Source organism: Anabrus simplex, chromosome 1, assembly GCF_040414725.1.
Source record: "Anabrus simplex isolate iqAnaSimp1 chromosome 1, ASM4041472v1, whole genome shotgun sequence".
NCBI lineage: Eukaryota > Metazoa > Arthropoda > Insecta > Orthoptera > Tettigoniidae > Anabrus > Anabrus simplex.
In genome coordinates, this window is record NC_090265.1 from 1,264,236,858 (window position 1) to 1,264,264,567 (window position 27,710).

General features: G+C 38.8%; 1 protein-coding gene across 1 annotated transcript in view; it reads right to left on the reverse strand.

The window, feature by feature from the left end:
• Positions 1–26,792, reverse strand: part of LOC136858666 (leukocyte elastase inhibitor) — a 120,111-nt gene extending 93,319 nt beyond the window's left edge. Inside the window, exons 1-2 of the mRNA XM_068228828.1 lie at positions 26,740–26,792; positions 2,528–2,664 (exon numbers count right to left, since the gene is read on the reverse strand). Coding sequence (XP_068084929.1) covers positions 2,528–2,664; positions 26,740–26,767 — 165 coding nt within the window. The 5' untranslated portion in view covers positions 26,768–26,792. The remainder of the gene's footprint in view (positions 1–2,527; positions 2,665–26,739) is intronic.
• Positions 26,793–27,710: the final 918 nt, after the last annotated feature.

Below are 27,710 nucleotides of genomic sequence, written 5' to 3' on the forward strand. Positions count from 1 at the left end.
TGTGATATGCTGGCCCGGATCGAGACTGAACTTGTGTCTATCGAGTGTGCGCGAGGTGGAACATTCTCTGAAGCAAGTGAACCAATTATGGGAATCAATTTTGCAGTGAATACGCCAATCGTAATGTTTCTAACAGCCACACCTCCAACCTCAAAGATATTTAATCCCAGTGATACTGCCTAAACCTTCCCTTATCATTCCAGACGTCTTGAAATATTCGTCGGAGAGCCAAGTTAAGTTTAGTGTAAAGCGTGAAACATTTATTCTGGTCTGGCTAGGACTTTTCGTATTTTTCATTTGTTAGTTTCACTCACTTCGTTCAGAAGAGGACTCCAACCCACGATCGAACGACAGTATCAGCTTTACAATGTCATCTACAATTCCAAGAGGACCATTTCAGTCAACGCGGGATTCATAATCAACTACGAACATGTGGCCCGAAACATGTAAGCCTCGCCAGCATCGAAGAAAGGACATGAGGGGCAAAGGAACCTAGCAGACCGCAGACGGGAATCGAGTTTCATCATAAACTTTAACTACAATTTTGTAATATTATCTGTCCATCTATTTAGAACATTTAACGATGTTCTTCAGTAGAATTGTAGTTTTGTTAGTTATGAGTAGTTTTGAGATATTTTCTTACTTCATTCTTACCCAGGTACAGGTAGATTTGAGAGTGAATGTTTGTAGGTTGGGTACTATTAGACTAGAAATACGGTAGGTTGCCTTCTGAAATGTTACTACCTCAATGTAATTTCTAAAAATAAGACTTTAATAACCATTACCTTCCCGAAAAAATGAGAATTTAAAGATTTATTTCTGAATCTCATGGAACATTGTGGGATAAATTCTAGGTTGTGTTTCATTCACTGCATTGCCACGCGATATTACACATTGTGTCATCCTCTAGAAATATTTATTTCAGACGTCTATGGTAGACTTAAAAATCAGTGGTAATTAATTGGAAATCGGGTTGAAAGGAAATATAAAGGTCGTGAGTAATACATGAAGTTAGAGTTGCTCATGTGGAATAAGTAAAGTTGTGCTCAGCTGTAGATGTATTTACCTGGAAAATGGTATGCCCGTGGGCAATCATATAAATTTTGGAAGCATTAGTAATGGGATACAATTCGTTCCGATGAAAGTGGAGCACGTGTTGAAAGGTATTTCAACATTTAAATAATAATGATAATTTATAGACGCTCAATGACCACGTGGTAGGGTGTACTCAATTTAACCCAGGTGATGTGCATCTTTACTGTTTTTACCCATTCTGCTGAATAATAAAATGATTTTGGAATATATCGTCGTTGTAATGTTAGAGTAAGGTCCGATTAAGTGATCATTCTTGTTCAATCACAAGTCACGCCAGGTGTTGAAAATACAGAATTTAATAGAAGGTTATTAGTCGATGCAATCCAACCTTCTTTCCCCCATAAAAGCCTAGGATTCGAATATAACTTGTAAATAAATTTCGAGTATCCTGACTGCATGGAATGAATGTGATTGTAGCTAGAAATATTTTTCAATGTCATTCATTTGAAATGTGGTTCCTCATCTGACTCGTATTCGTCACGGTGGACCAAATTATTCAGCGTTGTCAGTGCTTTCGTTCGTTTTTGTGGATTTTTGTTCAATTCTTAAGGCAGAGATTAGTGGCAGAATTCATTCTGTTATAAAATGATTTATTTTGAACTGAATAAGATCGATCAATTGTCTAAAAATAAGCAAGTACAAGCCAAGTAAAGGATTGCAATGTAAAATGTAAATAACGTTTAGTCAATCTTATTTAAAGCCATAGTCGACTCTAAATATTCATATAATAATTTTTCAAGAATGTATAACTCAAATATTAATCCTAATTAATAATAAAAAAATGTGTTAGTCGAGAGACTACCTTCATTTATAAAAATAGTTATGTTAACGATAGAGTCGCGTGTTTTTCTGTAATATAGTATATAGATTAGGCTTAGGGATAACATGGTCATCAACAACGTGCACAAAGTTGGATATTTAATACTTTTTGTTTAAAATAATGCAGCTGGTATTATGCTTAAAGATGTTATAATGGTCATTTTATAAATATATTATTAGTATGGATCATTTATCCAAAGATAGGAAGGACTTCTTCCGTTTATTTCATTTTTGCGCAGCCAGAAGATAAGGCTAATATTTATTATTTATTCTTTGGCAGAATATTTCAGATAATACAGCGTCAGCAACAATCCAGCAATGTGAATTTATAAAAATGTATATTTACTTTACAAATTGTAAATTCATGAGTTAATATGGCAACGTTCAGCAAGTGATGATTTTGTTAAATTTTAAATTTATGTACACATCTTAAAATAAATCTCTTTTAAAATTGTTCTCCTTTTTATAGTCGTCAACCCTTATCTTTTAAACGCCTCTAAAATTGGAACAGCTCTCATATGCTTGCTGAGTTAGACCGGATAAATAGGGGGCAATGCGTACTGCAAACATTTTAATATGAAATTTTTACATACTATTGAGCAATTGAATTTACCTGGTAGACACGTTTGCCAAAATTATTCACTGTAGCTACAGCAGCAATTTGGAACTCATCTTCTCCTGGAGTACTTTTTATACTCGGTTCAGTTGATACCGGCTCTTGAGCACAAACTGCAGCACACCACACACCAACTGGAAAAGTTATTATATATCGTCCCTGTTCTACCAAAACGGCGAATGTTACAATGCTCTTCCTATCCATTATTTCCCTTACGACTGGTCACGCCTTCCAGCCAGATATTGATATGCGGTCCATCAGAACAATTTTCGTTGAGTTCATTTTCCAATGCGCGTGTGTAAAGGAAAATGAACCTTAAATACATCACACTCTAGGAGTGGGTAAATGTCGTGCAAACATACATTCCTTCAGTATGGTACAGTAAGGTTCATTTCCCTTTACACATGCACATAGGAAAATGAACTCAACGGCAATTGTTCTGATGGACCGAATATCAATATGTGGCTGGAAGGCGTGAGCGGTCTTAAGGGAAATAATGGATAGGAAGACAATTGTAACATTCGCCGTTTTGGCAGAACAGGGACGATATCAAAACGTTAATATATGGTAATAATACGTTGACACTGTTAAAATTATTACAGTCACGCACTTCATCGGCTAGTACTGTTTATGAACGTAATTCTCTCCTTACGACATCCCGTTCCTTCTCCGGGTGACAATGGAACAATACTCACGTTTACACAGCTTTTATACTCGACATTCTTATCGAACCTTCAAATGGCTGTTACAAATGGCTCCGCAAATTCAATTTCAGAGGAAAGAATGTTCAGATATACTTTTATCAGCTCCAAGAATATTCTAGGATAAGAGATCGCAAAAAAATTTCTTTTGTTACTCTGAATATGCAATTTGAATCTGACATATATTATACAATACAATTCTATAGACATACGCAGCTATTATGAATGATATTAAAGAGCCCCGAAGGGTCATGGCCTACCAAGCGACCGCTGCTCAGCCAGAAGACCTGCAAACTGTGAGGTGTCATGTGGTCAGCACTACGGTATCTCTCGACCGTTATTCATGCCTTTCTATACCGTGGCCGCTCATCAATTCTAATCACGTAGGCTGAATGAACCTCGAACCAGCCCACAGATCCTGGTTAAAAATCCCTGACCTGACCGAGAATCGAACCGGGAGCCTCCGGGTAAGAGGCAGGCACGCTACCCCTATACCGCGGTACCGGCTTTATACTAATGCAGCGGGGTATAGTGTGTTTTATGTACAGTATTTCTGAAGCACTCATTATTTCGTCTCAATTACAGCCCCGATGTAATAAACTGATTACATCTACTATGGTCGACTAACGAGAAGGCGCGTGGATGGGGGGTAAAAAGTGCGAGAGGAAAGCATTGCTGCAGCGCATGCGCCTATCTCACGTCTCAACGACTGACAATTAACCTCGGTTCCGTCCGCTCTGACTCTTGCGAACTGAGATGGTGTCGTGGTGGTAGTGCAATTATACTTCAGTTATACATTTAGGGCAGAATTCATAGACAGCACTTATACATAAGTGCCCCTTATAAGTTAGGTTTTATTTCATATTACCTACTTAAGTGTCCCACTTATTGCTATAAGTGGACCTCCCACACACACGTAAGTGACTCGCTTATGTTGCAGCAAGATGGAGGATGTTTTTGCTGAATATGTTGCATTTCATTCACAGAATACTTTCCGTGCACACAGTGCAGATGGAAAATCCTGTCGAAGTGCAATGTGACCAACAATTTAAAGAAGGTTTCGTTGTAGTAAAGTGAGAGTTATGAATATTCTTGTTCATTTGATTGAGAGAGTGAACATCTCTAGAGGACTCACTACCTCATTAATCTCAACAATGAAAATATTGTTTTGAGAATATATGCCTACTCTTAATTTCAGGTTATTAATATTGTTATTATTATTATCATCATTACCGGTATTTCTCTTCATTATTGGAAACGTGTTACAAGTAGATAAGTTATCAAGACTGTAGGCCTATGGAATAGTAAACAACTATACTGAGTTATAAGAAAAATGAACGTGTTACACCACTACCATTTATTTTAAAGTTGATTTGTGCTAAATATATCAGGTTAGTCAACCAATCGGTTGCCGGATTATATAAGAAGTTTCTGAAATTACGGCATCGCATATCAAAACATACTAATTACATTTTATTGGGGAAGTAATTAGACCTATTACAATGTAACGGCTACGGATATATTTGTCAAATCATTAAAAGCGTTGTAAGGCTAGATATTCTACTTTTGGGTGAATATTTGTATTGGTTCGAGTACCTGGATAACTATGAACATATTAAGAAGAAAATTAGACTCTGGTTATTTTCGTAGTTTGCATTGTCCACAAAAAGTTTTTCCCACGTCATTCATATTCTGATGAGAAACTGCGTCGGTCTACTTGTTCTTTATTAAGTGCATGTACTTCGACACAAGTTCTTGCAGGAGCCGTCTCAGCTCGCTGTTTTGTTATCTATTCTGATAACCAAATACCATATAGACGATCTTTTAACCTGAAACATTTCGCGCGCAGTCGCACGATGTCCTTCGATAAACAAAACACAATAGATCATCCCACTATTCGGTAGGCAAAACTACACGATGCAGGAAGCATGGGCATAATATACAACACTGCCACATCTCCAGTGATACTTAATGTATCAATGAGTGTGCTCTTTAAGTGCTGTCTATGAAATATAAACTCATACAAGTGAATACTTATTATATACAAAGTGACCCCTTATTACTTACGGGTTCCACTTATGCATAAGTGCTGACTATGAAATCGGCCCTGAAAATAATTAATAAGTGCTGCGTAATTAACAGTTTAAAAAATAATATTAAGGATTTCGCATTGTCTGTCACGACTAATGTTTGTAACTAAGATCGTAATGCGTGTCAGCGTTCAGTCTTCAAGCCTCTGTGAATTTAATAAACGTCGCCACAATCCTCTATTTGCAACTAGTGCTCTGGCCTCATTTAGTTCTATACCTCTTATCTTTAAATCGTTAGAAACTGAGTCTAACCATCGTCGTCTTGGTCTCTCTCCACTTCTCTTACCCTCCATAATAGAGTCCATTATTCTCCTAGATAACCTATCCTCCTCCATTCGCCTCACAGGAGACCATCACCGAAGCCGGTTTATGCGTAGAGCTTCATCCATCGAGTTCATTCCTAACTTAGCCTATATCTTCTCATTCCGAATAATCACCTGCCATTATTCCCACCTGTTTGTACCAGCAATCATTCTCGCTACTTTCATGTCTGTTACTTCTAACTTATGAATAAGATATCCTGAGTCCACCCAGCTTTCGCTCCCGCAAAGGAAAATAGGTCTGAAAACAGACCGTCCAGAAGCTGACTTCCTTCTTACAGAACACTGTTGATCGTAACCGCGAGCTCACAGCATTAGCTTTACAACACCTTGATTCAGTCTCACTTACTACATTACCATCCTGGGAGAACACTACCTAAATACTTAAAATTATCTGCGTGTTCCAGCTTTGTTTCACCAATCTGACATATTCTCTCAGATTTCGTACGTACTAACATCAATTTAGTCTTCGAAGGCTCATTTTCATACCATACTCATTGCACCTATTTTCAAGTTCCAAGATATTAGACTGCAGGTTTTCGGCACAATCTGCCATTAAGACCAAGTCATTACCATAGGCCAGACTTTTTACTACATTTCACCCTGCCTGAATCCCTCCCTGCCACTTTATACCTTTCAGCAGATGATCCATGTAAACTACGAACAGCAAAGGTGAAAGATTACAGCCTTTTCTAAACCCTGTACCTACCCTGAACCAAGAAATCATTTTATCATTAATTCTCACTGTAGCTCAATTGCCTACATAAATGCCTTTTATTGATTTTAACTATCTACTCTTAATTCCATAGTCCCCCAGTAAGGCGAACGTCTTTTCACTCAGTACCCTGTCATATGCTTTCTCTAGATCTACAAAACATGAACACAACTATCTACTCCCTTCGTAACATTTTTCAATTACCTGGCGCATACTGAAAATCTGATCCTGACAGTCCCTCTGTGGTCTGAAACCACTCTGGTTTTCACCCAACTTCCTGTCAACCACTGATCGTACCTTCCCTTGCAAGATGCCAGTGAATACATTGCCTGGTATACTAATCAATGAGATACCTCGATAGTTGTTGCAATCCTTCCTGTTCCCTTGATTATAGATAGGTGTAGAGGTTCAGTTACTGCCTTTGTCCAGTATGAAGGTACCTTAGCAACACTCCATACTACTACTACTCTATGAAGCCATTTCATTCCCTTCCTACTATACATCATCATCTTAGGTCTCATTTTATCTATTACTGCTGCTTTATGAAAATGGAGTTTAATTGCCATCCTTTCCACTTCCTCAGCCGTAATTTCACCAACATCATTTTCCTCCTCCCCATGAGCTTGGTTGTTCGCGACACCACCAGGAAGATTTCCTTTTACGTTGAGATGTTCAAAATATTCCCTCCACCTCTCCAGTGATTCCCTGGGATCTATTATGAGTTCACCGGAATTACCCAAAACACTGTTCATTTCTTTTTCGCGTCCTTCCTAAGATTTTTTATTACTGTCCAGGAAGTTTTCCCTGTTGCTTGACCTAGTCTTTCCAAGTTTTTACCAAAATCTTCCCACGACTTCTTTTTGGATTCAACAACTATTTTCTTCGCTCTGTTTCTTTCATCTACGTGAAATTGCCTGACTGCATCCGCGTTTGGAGCCATTTTTGATAAGCCTTCTTTTTACGTTTACAAGCTGCTCCACTTCATCATTCTTCTAAGATGTTTCCGTTTTCCCATCTTTACACACAGTTGTTCCTAGGCATTCCCTTGATTTTTCTACTACAGCATCCCTGTATGCCAACCATTCTCTTTCTATAACCTGAACCTGCTTACTGTCTACTGTTCGGAACTTCACACTAATCATATCCATGTACTTCTGTCTAATTTCCTCGTCCTGGAGATTTCCTACCCTTATTGGATTTCGGACTGATTTTACTTTCTCTATCATAGATCTAGAGATAATTAGTTCACTACAGATCACATAGTGGTCTCTATCATCGAAAATTCCCCGGAAAACCCGTACATTCCTAACAGATTTCCTGAATTCGAAGTCGGTGAAGATATACTGTATTCTATTATGGATCTGGTACCCATACCCCCCCCCCCCTATGTAACTGTATTTGTAACTGCTAAACCCATACTAGCAGAGAATTCCAGCAAACGCTTACTATTAGCTTCCATATCTTCCCCGCCTTTAACAATCACCCTTTCGTATCCTTCAGATCTATGTCCATCTCTCGCATTGAAATCGCCCATTAGCACTATTCTGTCCTTGCTGTTGACCCTGACTACGATGTCACTCAATGCTTCATAAAACTTGTCAAGTTCTTCCTCATCTGCGCCCTCATATGGTGAATATACTGAGACAATTCTCGTCCTTATTCCTCCAATCACCAAATCTACCCACATCATTCGCTCATTTATGTGCCTAACAGAAACTATGTTTCGTGCGATGGTATTCCTAATGAACAGCCCGACTCTACCCCTCCCTTTTCAACACCCGTCAAATACACTTTATTGTCTCCTATCTCTTTCTCAGTATCTTCCCTTACCCGAATAGCATTTACTCCTAGCACATCCAGATGCATCCTCTTTGCTAACTCAGCCACATCAATTTTTTTCTTCCATAAGTCCCATCAATATAGATAGCCACTCATCGATTTCCATTTCGTTCGCCAAGTTGTTTCCAAGGGGTCCCTCGCTTGTCAAATGGGAGTGCGACTCCGTTGCTCCCATAGGTCCGAGGCTTGCTTGAAATGTTTTGAGCTTGGTAAATTAATGAAGCAGGATGCTACCCTACTTACATATAGTCCAAGTGAGGACCTCTCCTCTAACGGGTTAGGGACCATCGGTGAATTGTATAGTCCTAGCTGCCGAGCACAAGGAGGGTCATGACTCATGGTATGTCCGAGATGCCCACTCCCATTCCATAGCAACTTGTATCCCGACTCTCAGGACCATTTACTAGGCCACTCAGCCGTTGACCATTTTCCACGAAATAAGACGCGACTACAGTAACCCAAACCATAATAATAATAATAATAATAATAATAATAATAATAATAATAATAATAATAATAATAATAATAATAATAATAATAATAATAATAATAATAGTAATAATAATAATAATAATGCCAGCTCATATTAAATAGTCAAGAATATGACAGTATGTGACTTTATGACTAATAAGCGACTTTTACGAGATAGGTCATTAGATAGAGTGAAATTAAGGTATGCACTCTAGTAGACGAATCTTTAAAGGCCATAAAAAAAAAATTAACATTTAATTATTGAAGTTAATGATCTAAGAATATGAAGTTTTTCAATTCGTGTTTGAAGAATGGGGAGTTGAATTATGTGCTTTAGTACCCCAAAATAATAATAATAAAAAACAGTTACAAGTAATACGGTGACAATCGTTCGGTTTGCTAGAACAGCAATGATTGAACATTTCGTTCTATTCATCGTCTATTCCCAAGCCTTTAATAGATTAGAAATAAATGAAGTTAGGAGGATTTAATTTTCTTATTTGTATATTGTACGGCAGAATGGAAGTGTATGATTGGCTGCACAAGTTTACATGCAGCTATAAATAGGTTTTTACTGATCTGGAAATAAAATAAGGCCTTTACCTATCATTCAGTTACATTATTTCATATCTTTCTTCTTTTAAAAAGTTGCTTTACATCGCACCTACACAGGTAGGTCTTATGGCGTCGATAAGATAGGAAAGGGCTAGGAGTGCTAAAGAAGCCAGCATTTGACTGGTGTAAAAATGGTAAACCACGGTAAACCATCTTCAGGGCTGCTGACAGTGTGGATCAAGCCCCGTACCTCCCGAATTCAAGCTCACAGCTGCGCGCCCCTACCCGTACGGCTAACTCACTCTGTAAATGATTTTTAATCTAGTGGCGAAAAAATATTACGTGGTCGGATGCAGGGCGGGTGTCGGCCCACAAATGGCCACGGCTGGTCCGTGATAGACAGCTCTGCACTCCGATCGGCGAACTGAGTAGAGGTGGGTGGGTGGGGCGTTGGCCACGGCTCTACCGTGGCTCTACACCTCTGTATTCGGGATACGGAGAGGGGCTGGTCCCCATCGTCCGCTGTCCAGAGAATGGTTTTCCGTGGTTTTTCATTCTCCTGCACTAAGATGAATGCTGGTGCAGTTCCTAGTAAAGGCCACGGCCGCCAACCCACTCACCTTCTTTGAACTTCTCCTTCTCCGATACAAATCTCCTTGTCTGAGACACGGCCTCCCCTTCAGGGAAGGAATGAAAACATTTCTTAGAAGTAGTGAGAAATACAAACCCATTGAAGCGGAGTCACATGCATATGGTTTGTATCTGGTTACTGCGAAAAGTAAAGGAAAGGCAAGAGGGTGAGTGGGCGCCGTGAATAACATGCATATGTGTGTAACAGATCTTTAATTAAAAGGTACAACTTCCGCCATTAAGCGGCTTATTTTATTCGTTCAAAGTAAGGAAATAACACTCTAACATTCAAAGGCATGTGTCAAAACACAGACATATATTTTTCTTGTAAAGTATTAGAGCTGCGAAGAAAATTCATATAAATTCATTTCTGGCTAATCGAATTTTGAGTGTACCTGCTATGCACCAAAGTTTAATGCGGCTAACTCTTCAGGCAGCTTATTCACTTTTAAGGGCCCCAGACGTATGTGTCCCCTGACTTGTTTCACATTTCCTTTTGCTACATGGCCCGCTTAAGAGACGGCGCGAGAGAAAAACATACAAAGGCATCTCTTTCTGTAATGCTGTTAGAATTACGAACCAAATTCTTGCGAACTTCTTTTTTTTTTGAAATTTTATTTTAACTTCACTCGATGACTCAATTTATTATTAATAGGACTAACCATTTAGGGATCACAGGCGTACATTTTCCTATGATTTGTTAACATTTTATATTCCTGCGGCCTCCTTTATATACTCAACAGTAGTAGGCAGCCTACATTTTAACAAAGTATACTTGCCAATTTGGTGCTCAATAAGAAATAAAGTCTAACTGATTGAGTGACTCCACCTTTACAATACAATAATCTCTTTCAAGAAACGGGACATGTTTCGTCTCTTCTGTTGTGAGACATCTTCAGCCTATGCTATTATGGTAAAAACACATGATAATGTTAATAATAAAAACAATAACATATATACAAATATTTAAGTCAAGATGACTCAATCTGTCACATTTAAAGACGGATTTTTAAAAACACAGTTCGTGTGAGTCTTGAAACCAATTAGTTGGATAGTAAATGCCCCATTGGGTTTAATTGTACAAAACGAATTGAAAGTATGGCCATAGCGTGCAAAAATCAGAGTTCAAACTTGAAAAACGTCGATGTAATCTCATGATGGAAGCCTTTTAGTACGTGAATATCTGATCAAACAGGGCTTGTTTGTAGTGGAATAAATCAGTTGAATTGAATGATATGGCTGGACAATTCTTGCAAGCCATACATTATTTGGAAAAATTCTCCGCCCTGTTCGTTTCTCTCCCTTGTCCGGCCGGCTTGTGTATGGCTCCGTGTGCGACTGTTGTCTTATTTCTTATTGAGGCCGACAATGCGGATTTACTATGAAATTTATTTCTTGCGGTAAACTGGAGCTCGGTCTGTCAAGTAGTTTTTAAAAGGCAGAGACCAAGGATATATCATTCGCCAATACACAGTTAAAACTTTTTATAATTGAAAAGTGTTAGAGGTACGCAGGAAATTCTTATAAAATTATTTCTCGGAAATCGAATTTCACGTACACATGGTGCGCTACATTTTTCATTAGGACTAACCGTTTAGGCAGCATATTAAATTTTAAGGGTCCCAAGTGCACGATTTCCTCCGACTTGCCTCACATTTTCTTTCACTACATAGGCCACTTAAAGGATAGCTTGATAGTAAGTAGCCTGTGTGTATTAAAAAAAGGCATCAGAGATTAGTTTGCAGCTTTGAGCACCTTCAGGCAAGGATCTTTTACGTGAGAGAATACAGGCAAACATACAATCTTTGATATTCATTATTGCTGCCATTTTTTCCTTATATCACAGTTCTCGCGGAAAACCCTTAATATTTTGCGATGATACACAGCCTAATTACCCGGTTTGATATTATATTTCAAGTGGTGAAAGAAATTTCAAAATCGGTCGAATAGTTTCTGAGAATACCCGGTACATACAAACTCACAGTATTTCTTTATGTAGTAGTATAGATTGATATAGATACCGTACAGAATATTAGAGTTAACGAAGAATATTCATAAAAACGTTTCTCTGGCAAATCGAATTTTAAGTAAACTCGATGACTCTATTTTTAATAGGACTAATCGTTTAGGCAGGGTATTCTTTTTTAATGCCCCACCGCTTACATTTTCCTATAATGTGCTTCACGATTCATTTCCCTACAGACCCCCGTTACACCATAATAGTGAGCAGCCTATATGTTAACCGAGGGATTCAGTTGCATGCGTGCTAAATTCGAGCTCGGTCCGTCAAGTAGTTTTTATATGAAAGAAGCCATTAGAAGAAGACCAAAGATAAAGTATGATCCAAAACACAGCAATGTATTATTTTCACGGAAACTACAATAAATAAGAAGAAAATGCATATAAACTTTTTTGTGGCAAATCGAATTTCAAGCACACCACGTCCCATTGTTCGATTTAGAAGACATGTAGCCTGTGTGTTAAAAAGGTATCAGGAATACGGCCTAAGATTGCCAAATTTTAGCTGTGTCAGTCCAGTAGATTTTACGTGAAGAAACATAGCTTGGAAAAGTAGTAATTTTGAAATTTATAATTGCTACCGTTTTGTCGTTAAATCACGGTTCTCACGGGAGTCCTTTGATATTCCGGGATGATACATAGCTTATGTTACCTAAATGCTATTATCTTTCAAATGGTGAAAACAATTTCAAAATCGGTCCAGTAGCCTGAGATTATTCGTTACGTGTACACAAATTCACAGATGTATATATAAGTACTAGCTGATGTACCCGTTCTGCGCCACAGAATACTACACTGTAATCAGAATTTTATGTTGTAATGTACACGTTGTCAGTAAGACTTCAAAACTGCATAGTTCTTAGCGTTACTCCAGAAACACGACAGGAAGTCGCCATGCGTCGTTTCTCATTTGAAAACCGGGTTAGGGAGTATTCATTGTAATAGCAGGCTCCCTTTGCTAATACCAGTCACATCGGAGTTGGCAGATTTTTAATACGCTGACAGCCCCCCTTGCCTGCTTCCAGTCACAATCGAGTTTGGTAGTTTTCTTTATAATGGCAGACACTCACTAATAATCTACCGTTTTTACAACCTCGAAAAAGACTGCCTCTGTTGTTTTTCTAAAGTATTAAAGGATCTTGTAATGGAAAGAAAACCAACAAGACAGCAATATTAACGCAATAAAGTGGTTTTTAACATGTGTCTGCGTAGGTACAAATTCAAAGGTAAATTATTAATATTAATCAATTACTATTGGAACATATGAAGGATAATTGGCCTGCATATAGATATCGTGTAAAACGGTCCTCTAAGGAGCAATATGTTTCCAAGACATATCGATAAAATTTGTCTAACGATTGCAAATTCTCCAAATTTCCTGAAGTCCCTCACCTCAACAAATAGCACTCATTTCATCAATCGTAATCAAACATCATCACTTATCTGCATTTAGTACGGTTGTCCAAGTGTCAGATTCCCTATCCATTGTTTACCTAGCTTTTTCTTAAATATTTCGTCCCCATCTTTCCTCTTGAATTCCAACTTTATCTTCATATTATGATGTTTCCTACTTTTAAAACCTCCACTCAAGCTTATTCTTCTATTTATGTCAGTTCACGCCAACTCACCACTGACAGGTCGAAACATACCACTTAATCGAGTATCTCGTCTCCTTACTCCCGATTTTGTCACTGCAGGCTTAAAAATAATATGTCACTGGGCCATATGGGAATATAATTAAAGTGGAAATGCTCTGACCAAGAAAAGGAGATCAAAACAGGCTTAGGTAATGAATTGTAACAACACAGAATAATGTTCGTCTTCATACATTAACACGTGTGACAAATGAAAGTTATTTAAATGTGCAGTATAAAGCTGTGGTAGAACACAGAAACACGTCTGATCGTATGGAAATGACACATATACACGCAGGAGCACGTCTAATCGAATTGCTGTAAGTGAGACAAATACGACTTTTTCTATGAAGGTAACGGACTGCGACAATACACAATAACGCTCCTGTAGGTCGTCAACTCGAAAGAGCTGCACTAGGCCTCTCCGGAGGGAAGGCGCCATTTTCATTATAACGATTTGTTTCTTTATTACATACCTCACGAATATAACTTCTACACTCTAGTACACAACCATTTTCGTACAGTTTGCCAGCATACTCTAAACGTTTGCCACATGCTTCGTTTCTTGTCTCGTATTAGGTAAGGAAAAAATGAAAATAGATTCAGTTAATTTCTTTCCTATCTATTTACATTCTTTTGTATGCGTGTTTGCTAAGAAATTACGAAAAAAAAACTACTTGACATAATTTCTAAAGGAATAACTGAGTTTTATTCAAGACTATACAGTTTGTTATTTGATTACTACACCGATCTTTGGAGGACTATTCAAAGCAGAAATTGCCAAATACCTTCACATGTATTGACTTTCATTGAAATATTGTACATAAGAGATGTTGTGTGGAATGTACTTTCAAATCTTTTGTTTTATATTGTATGATGAATAAGAGCGGAGATATTAGTACAATATGTCCCCACATATCAGTTCCCTGTAAACACTGTGCGTAACATAATTTGTAGAAAATGCGAGTTCAAATCTTCATGCACCATACATTTTTACCGTACGAGATATAATTGTGGTAAAATTCACTGATTTAAATCCACTGACACCGATAATCCCCCTGTGGATGGGGGCGATAGAATAACACCCACGGTATCCTCTGCCTGTCGTAAGAGGCGACTAAAAGGGGCCTCAGGGGCTCTGAACTTTGGAGCGGGGGTTGGCGACCACGGGGCCCTTAACTGAACCCTGGCATTGCTTCCACTTACTTGTGCCAGGCTCCTCACTTTCATCTATCCTATCCGACCTCTCTTGGTCAACTCTTCTTTTCCGACCCCGACGCTATTAGGTTTGCGAGGGCTGGGGAGTCTTTCATTTTCATGCCCTTTGTGGCCCTTTTCTTCCTTTGGCCGATATCATTTTACGTAGTGTCGAGTCTCTTCCATTTTTTTCTCTCTGTTTAGTGTTAATTAGAGGATGGTTGCCTAATTTTACTTCCTCTTTAGACAATAATCACCACTACCACCACCTGACAGCGATAATCACTTATAGGCACAATAACGTCGTTCAGTCGCCATGGTAAATTGTGATGATAGTTGTTATCGTGAAGTTGCAAAAGTTGGCAACCATCAACCCCCAATTATCAGGAAAATGAGTAGGAAAACTTGGAGAAAGATTTACAAGAAGAATGAATGAGAAATGAATAATTACAAAGAGGTGGCAGAATGAAGGGATTCTTAGGCCTACCTAACTGTCCGCAACGGGTGGTACATAAAGTTAATTCATAAGTTTCACGATTTATCAAATCCACATTATTTTATTTTAACATTAGTTTCGGAAAGATACATTGTTTCTGGATTATAGTTCCTATTGATAATCCTAAAAGGGACAAAGCCATCTCCATATGATTCATGAAGGCTCCTGGAAGAGTTGATCGATGGTTTGCACTCTTGTCCACCAGGAGTTCAATCGTTACCCCATCTTTATCGCAGCCTGACTGATACCGTGTGGGTCTGCAGAATTGGAAGGCTCGTTTCTCGAATTCCACAAGGGGAAATTGACCTCGAATTTTCAGGTTAATCAAACATAGGTTTGTTATAATCCAACCCCACTCCGTTAAACTAACGAAAATGCAAATTGTTAGTTTATAAGGAGAGCTAAAACAGGTGAATGCCTATGTAAAATCTATTTGTATATTTTCATGGTTGAATGCATGTCTTAGCTATACAGAACAAGCTACAGATACAAGACTTTGTCAGATGGTAGGGCCTATAGAAATAGTGAAATCCATGCCTTAACTCCAGAAGGGGAATTACTTTTTTATTTGTCTTCATAATGACATTCTGTTTGAATTTTCTGCCAGTTCTCCCCATCAGTTTATTCAACAGTAGTAAGTACTGCTTTTACAGACAGACCTGCGGTCTTAGAGTACAGAACCTACCTCTTACCCAGAGGTAATGGGTTTTATTTCAGGCTAGATCAGGGATTATTATCTGGCTCTAAGGGCTGGTTTGAAGTCCAATCAGCCTAGGCAAAAGTATTTTGAGGAGCTCCCTGACAGTGAGATAGCTATCCTGTTTTGTTTTTTTTGCTAGGGGCTTTACGTCGCACCGACACAGATAGGTCTTATGGCGACGACGGGATAGTAAAGGCCTAGGAGTTGGAAGGAAGCGGTCGTGGCCTTAATTAAGGTACAGCCCCAGCATTTGCCTGGTGTGAAAATGGGAAACCACGGAAAACCATATTCAGGGTTGTCGATAGTGGGATTCGAACCTACTATCTCCCGGATGCAAGCTCTACGCCTCTACGCGCACGGCCAACTCGCCTGGTATATCCTGTTCTAGAAAGCCGAGATAATTTGTTGCGCTAACCACATGTCACCTAATCTGAAGGCCTCTGGACTGAGAAATGGTCTCCTGAAAGGTTAAGGTGCCATGGGGTTTGCTTTGTTTATAGCAATGGTGGATTAGTTAACACAGTAATTAGCTCCTCAGTAAAGATCTGTTGAGTTTTAGAAATGGTAAACCTTATAAGTGTTTTCAATTAAGTGATAATTTATCAAGTATATATATGTTCTTACAGAAATCTTGAAATTGTAATAGGCATCTTTGATGCACTTGAAGATAATCGTTACATTCACCAGCGAAAGAATGCCTGTGATGATCATGTCAAGGCCAGTAGGGTTAGAGAGATAGCAGAGGTGATAAAACCAGTGTCCAACGCTTAACTAAATCCATCGAATGATAATTACTTAAACTCCTCAAAGTCCTTCAATTAACGAGTCAGCCTATTATCAAACGGAAGCATTTCATTATTGTACAGAATTAATTCAATCTCCCTCGAGAGGAACTCAAATTGGGAGCAAGAAATGATGGCCACAGGATCACTAACTTATCCTGGCATTGCGTCCTCTTACTTATGCAGGCTCCTCCAGTGAAATTTCCACATTTGTAGACATTTTTGTCAGAATGACACAGAAAGGAAATGTTAAGAAGAAATGAATATTAAGATGATCAGGAATAAAATTATTTGTTGCAATATATTCTTGCAAGCAGGCGTCTGGTGTGTAGGAAGAGCGTTCCTGCCTCTTACCCTGAGGCTCCGGTTTCAGTTACCGGCCAGGTCAGCGATGTTTACCTGAATGTGAGAGCTGGTTCGAAGTCCACTCGCCTAAGTGATTACAACTGAGGAGCTATCTGACGGTGAGATAGCTGCCCCGGTCTATAAAGCCGACAGGATTCGTTGTGCCGATCACACGACACCTTGTAATCTGCAGGTCTTCGGGCTGAGCAGCGGTCACTTGGTAGGCCAAGGTCCTTCGGGACTGCTGTGTCGTAAGGTTTGGTTTAGTTTGGTACGTTTGCAAAGCGATGACCTCATTAGTGGCAAGCTAAAATTAAATAAGCCCTATTGCATGAAAAAAATAATATAACAGACTGGCTGTATCTTATTTAGCAGACTGAAATATCGAGCGTCCAGTATCAAGTGAAAATGTGCTTTGATAGGCTGAAGGTTTAAGTGTACATCAACAATCGCATTATTTTGAAAAAGTAAACGCTAAACAAATTTTGATGGGCTTCAATGGTAAAGTACCCGAAAACACACGGATGGTTTTGAGGATAAAAAGACGTATATTTTATTCAACAAAAATATTCTTTAGGAAATAGTAAGACATAGTTTTGTCAACTATTGTTCTTTCTCAATTCCAAAGTCAAGTAAAACTTTCATTTACATGGTTTCTATTCCATTCCATTTCCGTCACCTTCAAGCTTGGAAGTACTCGGCATATTCCTCTTTCTCATATGATTAAGATTTAGCAAGGATTTTTATATAATTGTTGAGGCTGTTGAACCTGTTTTGCATGGGCTAGATCAAGCTTTAGAATAAAGGCGTGTGCAGTGTCTTCGAAAGGACGGGTTTTTTATTCCCCGTCTGGAATTTATAAACGAGATATCCATTTCAAGAAACATGGCACCGGGGCTCACGAAGCCTGCACAAAAATGAGTATCGCGTTAATTCCTAGTGGCCAAGGTGGCCAGCGACAATACTAAGAAATATATAGTACCATTTAGTTGCGAGGTTATGGTCAGCGGAATCCTTTATTTTCCGCTCCTCCAAGGGGCTTAATGACCTATATGGAGATGGTTTCGCTTTTCACCCCCCCCCCCCCATGCTCAAATAAATTTCCAGTGAGATATTCTACAGAGTGCACTGTGTCTCCTGCATGGGCTAGACCAAGTTTGTTTCATTCAATATTCGGTCCCAGTCTCATTCTTCGCTATGCCAACATGAAAGTGACTGAGGTATGAGCGATGATAGTGAAAGTTACTACTTATACAGACCGTCTTCGCGACAAATGTTCAGAAAGTGTTGCAGATAGGGTCGGTTGATGTAAGCATTTCAATGGGGTTGACAGAAATGTCGATGAAACAAGCAACGGGAAACGACCTCACCCCTCATTTGTAATGAACACCTCCTTTGTGACACCCGGTCTACGTATGACAGCTGATAGTCGATCCAACCATCACTAACACTCTCACCAAACCTACTACCAAGTGTGGAAACTGAAAATGCCTTATAGACATCGTATTCCCACAATTCCTCAAACAAGACTCCTTGTCACACATCGCCGCTGCATGACTGATTGATGTTAAATGTACCCAACACGTCGACATGAATAGACAGTGTGATTGATGGATGAACTATTCCCGTAACGTATTTATTGTTCGTAACAGCTATAGAACAAGACTAAACCATACAGCACAGGATATACATGAATCAGAAAATGAAATCTATGCTAAATAATGTATTTTACCAGTGATTATCATGCAACAGTATTGTATATCTTTTGAAATATTTCACGAGAGCGCTTTATGTAATACCTCCACTCATACCACTATCCTTACCGTTGCATGTTAATACATGCCGGTGAAGTTTCCTGCATGGTAACTGTAGCAAAGTAGTAAGCAAAGGTTTAGATTAGAAGGTGCTGCTAACAACGCGAAGAAAGTTTCACTGAGAATGTAAAAATGTAAATGACCAACGACAGGAAAACATACTAATAGGCTTAACACGTATTAATAAGAAGGTTTTGGTAAATTTATGAAAAGGATTGTTTGTGATATGAAGTTTGACAGACAATCCACTTGATAGCCGCCCCAATGAGGGAATGAAACCATCGCCTCCTTATCAGTTCATACGAATAATATTTATTTTATATGATGTTTAGATTAAGCAGGGCTTGAGTTATAACTCAAGATTACTATTGCCACCATCAGAAAGATTGTCTCCTTCAGACTTTATTTGAGAAATAAATTCCAATACATGGTTCTTCAAGTTAGGGAGTACAAGTGGTGTCTTACAACTGCCAATGAATTTTTCAACGCAGAGTCCGCCATGGTCTGGATAATGCTGTCCGGGATTTTGTTTTTTCTTAATAAGTTCAGCGTCTCTTTAGGAATTGTCCATCTAGCGCCAATCATAAGGCCAATGACTTTCCATTTTGTAATTTTATACTTTTTCCGAGATTCTCAAGGCATGGTCCATATATGGCTTTTTACTCCTTACGTACTAATCGAGGTTGCTGTTCAGATTCATCGAATCTTACAGTGGGATCAGTCACCATACCCGTACTTTTCGCCCGGTCGATGACAACAATATTAGCTCGTCTTGTGGATCCATTTGTAGAAAGACATCCTACTTCTTCATGTATCTCGAAATGTTGCTGTTTAAGGAGGGTTCCAGCAATCAATGGGCGAATTGTATTGTGCTGATGGATCCTCATCAGCTCTCCCTTACGACAGAACCCTAATGTACGAGGTACGGTTTCGAACTCGTCACATCTTCTGCAACGGAATGAATTAAGGCTTCTTCCAGGGCGAGATCGAAATTTGATGACATTACAGTTCATTTTAATTGCTTCTGTCCATTGCCTGCATGACATACCCCTCTTATTACTGATCCAAGCGTTTCTTTTCTTTCAGTGGGAAAATAATATCACTACCGTATTCTTGGATGGTAATGTGCACCAACTTCTAAAGTAGGCCTACTTTTCGGATGAGCTTGGGAAGAAAGTTCTCGAGATGTCCATCTTGTTCCTTGCTAAGCGGCAGGCGTTCAAGGCAAATGGGCGATTTCAATCGCTGATATTTGATTATTTATATAGGAATTAGTAGCATTGAGATTGCTAACAGTTTTGGATGATGATAACGATGATCATTTCATTTGAGTAAAGAAGAGAGATAGTAATTATTCATTAATTTCCGAGCCCGGATCAAATAATGTTTTGTCAGTGCTTAGCGACAGTTGTGGCTCTATTCATTTATCCATAGGTGACGAGGTTAAAGCTCTTAGTCCTCCATTCCTCTTAACTACGTTCTTGACTACGGGTTAAATCATCTTATTCCTACAAATTCATAAGATGGTGATTATAATGCTGATGATGACTGCGCTGAGGGAGAATAGGTTTCACATTCCATGTGCAGTGAGATAACAGGGCACATGCTGTAATTTTGTATGCAACTAGATGAATGTGGGCAATAATGGTGATATAAACCATAGCGAAATATACAAGTAACATATAACATAACTTACACCATTCTTTCGGGTTTAGCGTAATATTTATGCATACAGCCAAAGACTTCTATTGAACAGGGGTTCTTCAGCAAGTATTAGACCAGGTAATGATCTGGATAGCTGTAAGCACCGCGGTCACATAGCTCATCGTTGCTGTCGAGGAAGTTTCACTTCTTCAGGTCGGCCTGACACCGTGAAACTTCCGTCTTCAACTTATTCAGCAACTTCCATGTACCGTATGTTGAATTATCATCTAGGGCCATTTTGAAGAAGAAGAAGATAATAAGGAAGACGTTATTAGGATACGATAGCCGGGAATGTTACAGGACATCATGAGAATTATAATCCATATGAAGTAGCCTTTTCGTCCTAACTAGCTGCTACTCTCTTACGATATTTCACGTGGTGTCAATAAGTAAGACACCTAAGCGGAGTGTGACATTGTCAGAAAGTTATAGTTAAATATAACTTTTAAGGCAAATTGAGAACTTCTAACTCTGGCCACACCATGGGTTGCTATATTTCTAGAAAATAGATCTCAGAGAATTAGAGTAGGTGAAGCTTTATCTGACCCTGTAATAATTAAGAGGGGAATTCCTCAAGGCAGTATTATCGGACCTTTATGTTTTCTTATATATATATAAATGATATGAGTAAAGGAGCGGAATCGGAGGTAAGGCTTTTTGCGGATGATGTTATTCTCTTTAGAGTGATAAATAAGTTACAAGATTGTGAGCAACTGCAACGTGACGTCGAAAATGTTGTGAGATGGACAGCAGGCAATGGTATGTTGATAAACGGAGTTAAAAGTCAGGTTGTGAGTTTCACAAATAGGAAAAGTGCTCTCAGTTTTAATTACTGCGTTGATGGGGTGAAAGTTCCTTTTGGGGATCATTGTAAGTATCTAGGTGTTAATATAAGGAAAGACCTTCATTGGGGTAATCACATAAATGGGATTGTAAATAAAGGGTACAGATCTCTGCACATGGTTATGAGAGTGTTTAGGGGTTGTAGTAAGGATGTAAAGGAGAGGGCATATAAGTCTCTGGTAAGACCCCAGTGGTTCCAGTGTATGGGACCCTCACCAGGGTTACCTGATTCAAGAACTGGAAAAAATCCAAAGGAAAGTAACTGGATTTGTTCTGGGTGATTTCCGACAAAAGAGTAGCGTTACAAAAATGTTGCAGAGTTTGGTTTGGGAAGAATTGAGAGAAAGAAGAAGAGCTGTTCGACTAAGTGGTATGTTCCGAGCTGTCAGCGGAGAGATGGCGTGGAATGACATTAGTAGACGAATAAGTTTGTGAGTGGCGTTTATAAAAGTAGGAAAGATCACAATATGAAGATATAGTTGGAATTCAAGAGGACAAACTGGGGCAAATATTCATTTATAGGAAGGGGAATTACTGATTGGAATAACTTACCAAGGGAGACGTTCAATAAATTTCCTATTTCTTTGAAATCATTTAGGAAAAGGCTATGAAAACAACAGAAAGGGAATCTGCCACCTGGGCGACTGCCCTAAATGCAGATCAGTATTGATTGATTGATTTATTTGATTCATTGATGTATATATTGGATATATTCAAGGAATATCAGACTAAACTTTTAATTTAATTAGTGCTAGTAAGTTGATATCTGGGTTTCGACTTTTTTACGGTAGATAAAGCGGCACATTGTCGTATACAGCGATTTCTTTATTCTTGCAATATGACGATGAAAGGCGATGAGTATCAGGAGGAGTTCATTCTGAAATAAATTTATAAAGAGTTTTATGGTGTCTCATATCGTCGCTCCTATGCCAAAACCACGAACGTGACAATGCTCTTCCTATCCTTCATTTCCTTGTAGCCACGCTACCGGCCACACATTGATATGTAGTCCATCGGAACAATTTCGGTGAGTTCATTTTCCTATGCTGACTTGTTAAGGAAAATGAACCTTACTGTATCGTACTGCAGGAATGTATGTTTGTATGACATATTTACCCCCTCCTAGAATATGATGTACTTGTACGACTCATTGGCTGAATGGTCAGAGTTGAGGCCTTCGGTCTGAATAATTCTTCTGGCCTAGGGAGTGGGTGTTTGTGTTTGTCCCAACACTTTTCTATTCAACTTTCCTAGACAACACACTACACTACCAACCACCACAGATACACGTAATAGTAATTACATCCCTCCATATAGGATTGACGTCAGGAAGGGCATCCGGCCGTAAAACACGGCCAAATCCACATGTGCGACACAGTTCGTACCCCCGACCCTACAGATGTGGGACCAGAGAAGGAAGAGGAAGAAGAAGAGTATGATGTACGTATTTAAGGTTTCATTTTCCTTTACACACGCGCATAGGAAAATGAACTCAACGAAAATTGGTCTTATTGACTGTATATCAATATTTGGCTGGGAGGCGTGGCCAGTCTTAAGGGAAATAACGGATAGGAAGAGCGATATCTCATTCGCGGTTTTGGCGTAGGAGTGACGATATATTAATAGTAATTCTTAACAGCACTGAAGCTATGATATCATGATACAGCTTTGATTGCACTAAGGACGCTGAGGTATGAAAGCTCTTGTTATCGTACTTCATATATTGAGATTGTAGCATCTTGACTACCAGCTCCATGTACTGTAGTGCATGTGAAGAAATCATGTGTATTTATGTAGTGTCTTAAATGTTGTGTATATTTTCCGCTTATTGGGACTAGATTTTGAAGGAACCTGACGCGCTTCCTATGTCAACGTTCGACCGGACATGACTTTGGAATCGGGAAAACAAACTCGACTGACTGCAGTGTTTTAACCCTTTACTTGTCTGAACTGTATTATCCGAACACTTTTTGCATCATAAAATATGTCTTAATTCCGTATACTCACAGGATAGGAAAAATATAGTCCCAACATCCGTGCAGTGGTTTTTAAAGGACGAAATCAACTAACGGATTTTATATGTAAGCAATATAAACATACTGTTACTTAGAATGTCCGGCTCTATAGCTAAATGGTTAGCGTGCTGGCCTTTAGTCACAGGGGTCCCGTGTTCGATTCCCGGCAGGGTCGGGAATTTTAACCATCATTGTTAATTTCGCTAGCGTGGTGCGGGGGGGGGGGCTGGGTGTATGTGTCGTCTTCACCACCTTTTAATACTCATTAGGACGTGCCTACAGGTGTCAAATCAATAGGCCTGCACCTGGCGAGCCGAAAATATACTCGGACACTCCCGGCACTAAAAGCCATACTGTATGCCATTCCATTCCATCACTTAGAATGTGCAAAAATAATTGAGAAGTATAAGTAATTCGATTTGACTTTAATTTTAACTTTATATTAATATTTTATGAAGTACTTAACAGTTTTTCATCATACATATATTTTTAAAAATAGTGATTGCTAAAAAAGAAGGACATTGGTGGACAAATTAAATACTGATAACAAATAAGCTTAAGCGTTCGCGTTAATATTCCCATCGTAATCATGAGCAAATAACCTCAAGTTTAACAAGGCATAGGGACGTATATTTTCTTTTTTAATAATAATAATGTTATTTGTTTTACGTCCCACTAACTACTCTTTCACGGTTTTCGGAGACGCCGAGGTGCCGGAATTTAGTCCCGCAGGAGTTCTTTTACGTGCCAGTAAATCTACCGACACGAGGCTGACGTATTTGAGCACCTTCAAATACCACCGGACTGAGCCAGGATCGAACCTGCCAAGTTGGGGTCAGAAGGCCAGTGCCTTAACCGTCTGAGCCACTCAGCCCGGCAAAAGTAAAAATTGAATAATGTTAAGAAAATAGGTAGGTGTTTGATAAGAAAGTAAAGCATCAACATTTCTTCACTGATTCCTTCTTAAAAGTAGACATACTGTAACTTGTCAGTTCTCAATATTTGCTAAATTTTTAAAACCACATATAAATTGATCGGGATTTGAACCGTATCCGCCATGACAAGAAGTCATGATAATCTCGCACAGCAATCATGTTCCATATCTAGAAGACTATTTGACTTACAAATGTTGCATAACACAACACCTAGTCACCTGGTTACGTCATGACTTGGAGATATCTCGCATTGCACTGACTTCGTACCAAATGACGACGCAGTACTTGGGACTTCGTAACATGATGTAGTATGAAAGTAGGAATAACAGATTGTAAGTAAAAATTGAATAATGTTAAGAAAATAGGTAGGTGTTTGATAAGAAAGTAAAGCATCAACATTTCTTCACTGATTCCTTCTTAAAAGTAGACATACTGTAACTTGTCAGTTCTCAATATTTGCTAAATGCGATATGATTCCTCGTTCCATACCTGAAGAATAAATATCAACTTACAAAATGTAGAATTAGTATTAGAAATTACATGACACGTACCTCCGCAGAAGAGAAAGAAACAAAGGAACAAATCGGAAAAGTTTGATTTTGAGGTCTGTAACAATGGATTGAAGATATTAGCATTAATTGCCTCTTCTCTTAAAGTATGGTAATGTTTAGGGAAATGATGTTCAGCCATACAGCAAATCTCATATTACCTTTAGTAGAACATTTGTATTAATTAATGAGTTGAACTAAAGATGTCTGAGAATTTCTCAAAAACAGTTTGCTATTTTTGCGCAGAACAGGTAGAACATTAGAAACAGAAAGCCGCTAAGATGTCTGATTTGTAAAATCGATCAGTAATGTAACAGGGGATAGCTCCATTCAAATTTGTTTCATATTAAAATGGTTATTTACGTTATTTATGATCCCACTCTGTGGGCTCACGTTTAGATATCTAAATTTCACAGACTTATAAGAAAGGTACAGTCAATGTTACCCGCTTAATGGTCAGCGTCCTGGCCCTCGGTTCAGAGGGTCCCGGGTTCGATTCCCGGCCGAGTCAGGGATTTTAACCTTCATTAGTTAATTCCAGTGGCTCGGGGTCTAGGTGTTTGTGCTGTCCCCAACATCCCTGCAACTCACACACCACACGTTACACTATCCTCCACCACAATAACGCGCAGTTACGTACACACGGCAGATGCCACCCACCCTCATCGGAGGGTCTGCCTTACAAAGGCTGCACTCGACTAGAAATAGCCACACGAATTTGTTTTTAAAAAAAAGCCTATGCCTCGATCATATTAAGGCAGGATTGTGAAATATTACAGTTCCAATCGATCATTAAATGATCCTTCTTCAACTAATTTAAGTCTTAAAAAGTTTTACACACAGCCAGCAATTACCCACCAGCGAGTGAATCTCATCATATTTCACCACTGTTGAACATTCACCATGAGATGATGCACAGGCGAGTAATCTGATATGCTATTATTATTGGGTAAGGTGAATATAGTACTTCCTAAGATCAGCCACACCAGCTGAAATGTTGCAACCATTCCGAGCTTTAATCAAGATCTGAAAGAAGGAAGTATGAGCAAAGCTTTCTCCACACAGAAAATTAATGTGGAGTGAATTTGGAAAGATTTCTCTGGTCTTAATTTAATCACTGAGTAAGTGTGGAGTGGCTATTCAATCCTGAGCTGTCATTGCTACTGGAAGTTAACTCGATACTTACTTCTGTTAGACAGTCTCCTAGCCCTAGCGCCGTGAATTATCACGTTGCAAAACTACCAGACATCATGTCAGGGATCAAGTATATCAATGTAGGGCCGTTGATCTATATGGTAAGCCCTTTTAAACAACAAGCATTGCCATAATTATCACAATCATCAAACATATCAAACAAAATGACATATCTTAAACTATCGTGAATATGCTAATGCTATGTATATGTTATTATAGTTAGTGATAAGTTTGAATTTTGACCTTTAAACATATTATAAATCCACCCACGCTGGCGCTGACAAAATCATAAAATAATACAGTCTTTCAAGAATGAATGAACACATGACATTTTTAAATTCCCTCACAAGTACACTTTTCTCTGAAGCAATTGAACCTACAGATATAATATTCGTTGAGGGTATTCATATAGTTTATGTCCACATTGGAGGTGAATTATATTTTGGTAATTAAAATTATTTCTCTTAATACATTAAATGCGAGGAACATACAATGCCATACACTCATCCTTTTTTGAGTAACTGAGTGACTTGATTGTTAGATAGGAAAGAAAAATAACATGATACTGCGGTGCTACTGAGTAGCGAAAACATGAAGCGAGTCACTTCCTGCGTTCCATTCCTGGCTTCAGAGTCTTCAGATCGAAAGCAAGACATTCCTACCTGTTAGAAATAGCCAGGTGAGCGGCATGCTGTGAAGTATTGGTATCCCCGAGCACGACTAATGGACTCAATCACAGGTTTGATTACTCTTCAGGTGATTGCTGCGGGGCGGATCAGATGCAGACCGGCCGTAGGCTGTACTTACGTCACACGCAGAGAAGTGGGGGCGGGAAGGATAGTCAAGAAACAATAACTGAGAACTCTAACCAGGTAAAAACTGAATATGAACACGGCAATTATATTGGGTCTTTAATCCAAAACTAACCAACTGTAGTGCGTATTGAGAAAAATACAACCACTCAGTCCTCGAACCAGACGATTTAATGACACACAGTTAAGATAATGAAACCCAGAAAATCGAACCTGGTACCCTCTGAAATGAAGACCGCAACACCGTTCAGCCAATGAATGTGTAGTCAGACAGTATGACGTATTTGCATTAATATCTTGAAGGGTTCTTTAAAAATTTGATATTATATATATAAAATAACATGTCCTGACTGACTGACTGACTGATTCATCATCGCCGAGCCAAAACTACTGGACATAAAGAAATGAAATTTTGAGGATACTCTTATATTATAATGTAGGTGCTCACTAAGGGAGGATATTTGGATATACTGTCGCTAAGGGGGTGAAATGGGGGGGGGCTGAATTTATAAAATGGGTGTATCTATATCTCAAAAACTTACCAGTATAAAAACATGAAAATTGGTATTTGGAATAAGGGAACACGTACATTTTTGTTTTCAGGAAATCCTCTTACGGGGGGCAAAAAAAGGTGAAAAAAGGGTTGAATACCTTTTATGAGGATACTTAAATCTCAAAATCTGAAGATGTTACAGTCATAAAAATGTGTGTTTGGAATCTCCTTTAAAAGTGCGAGGGGCTTTTACGTCGCGCCGACACAGATAGGTCTTATGGCGACAATGGGATATGAAAGGCCTAGGAGTTGGAAGGAAGCGGCCGTG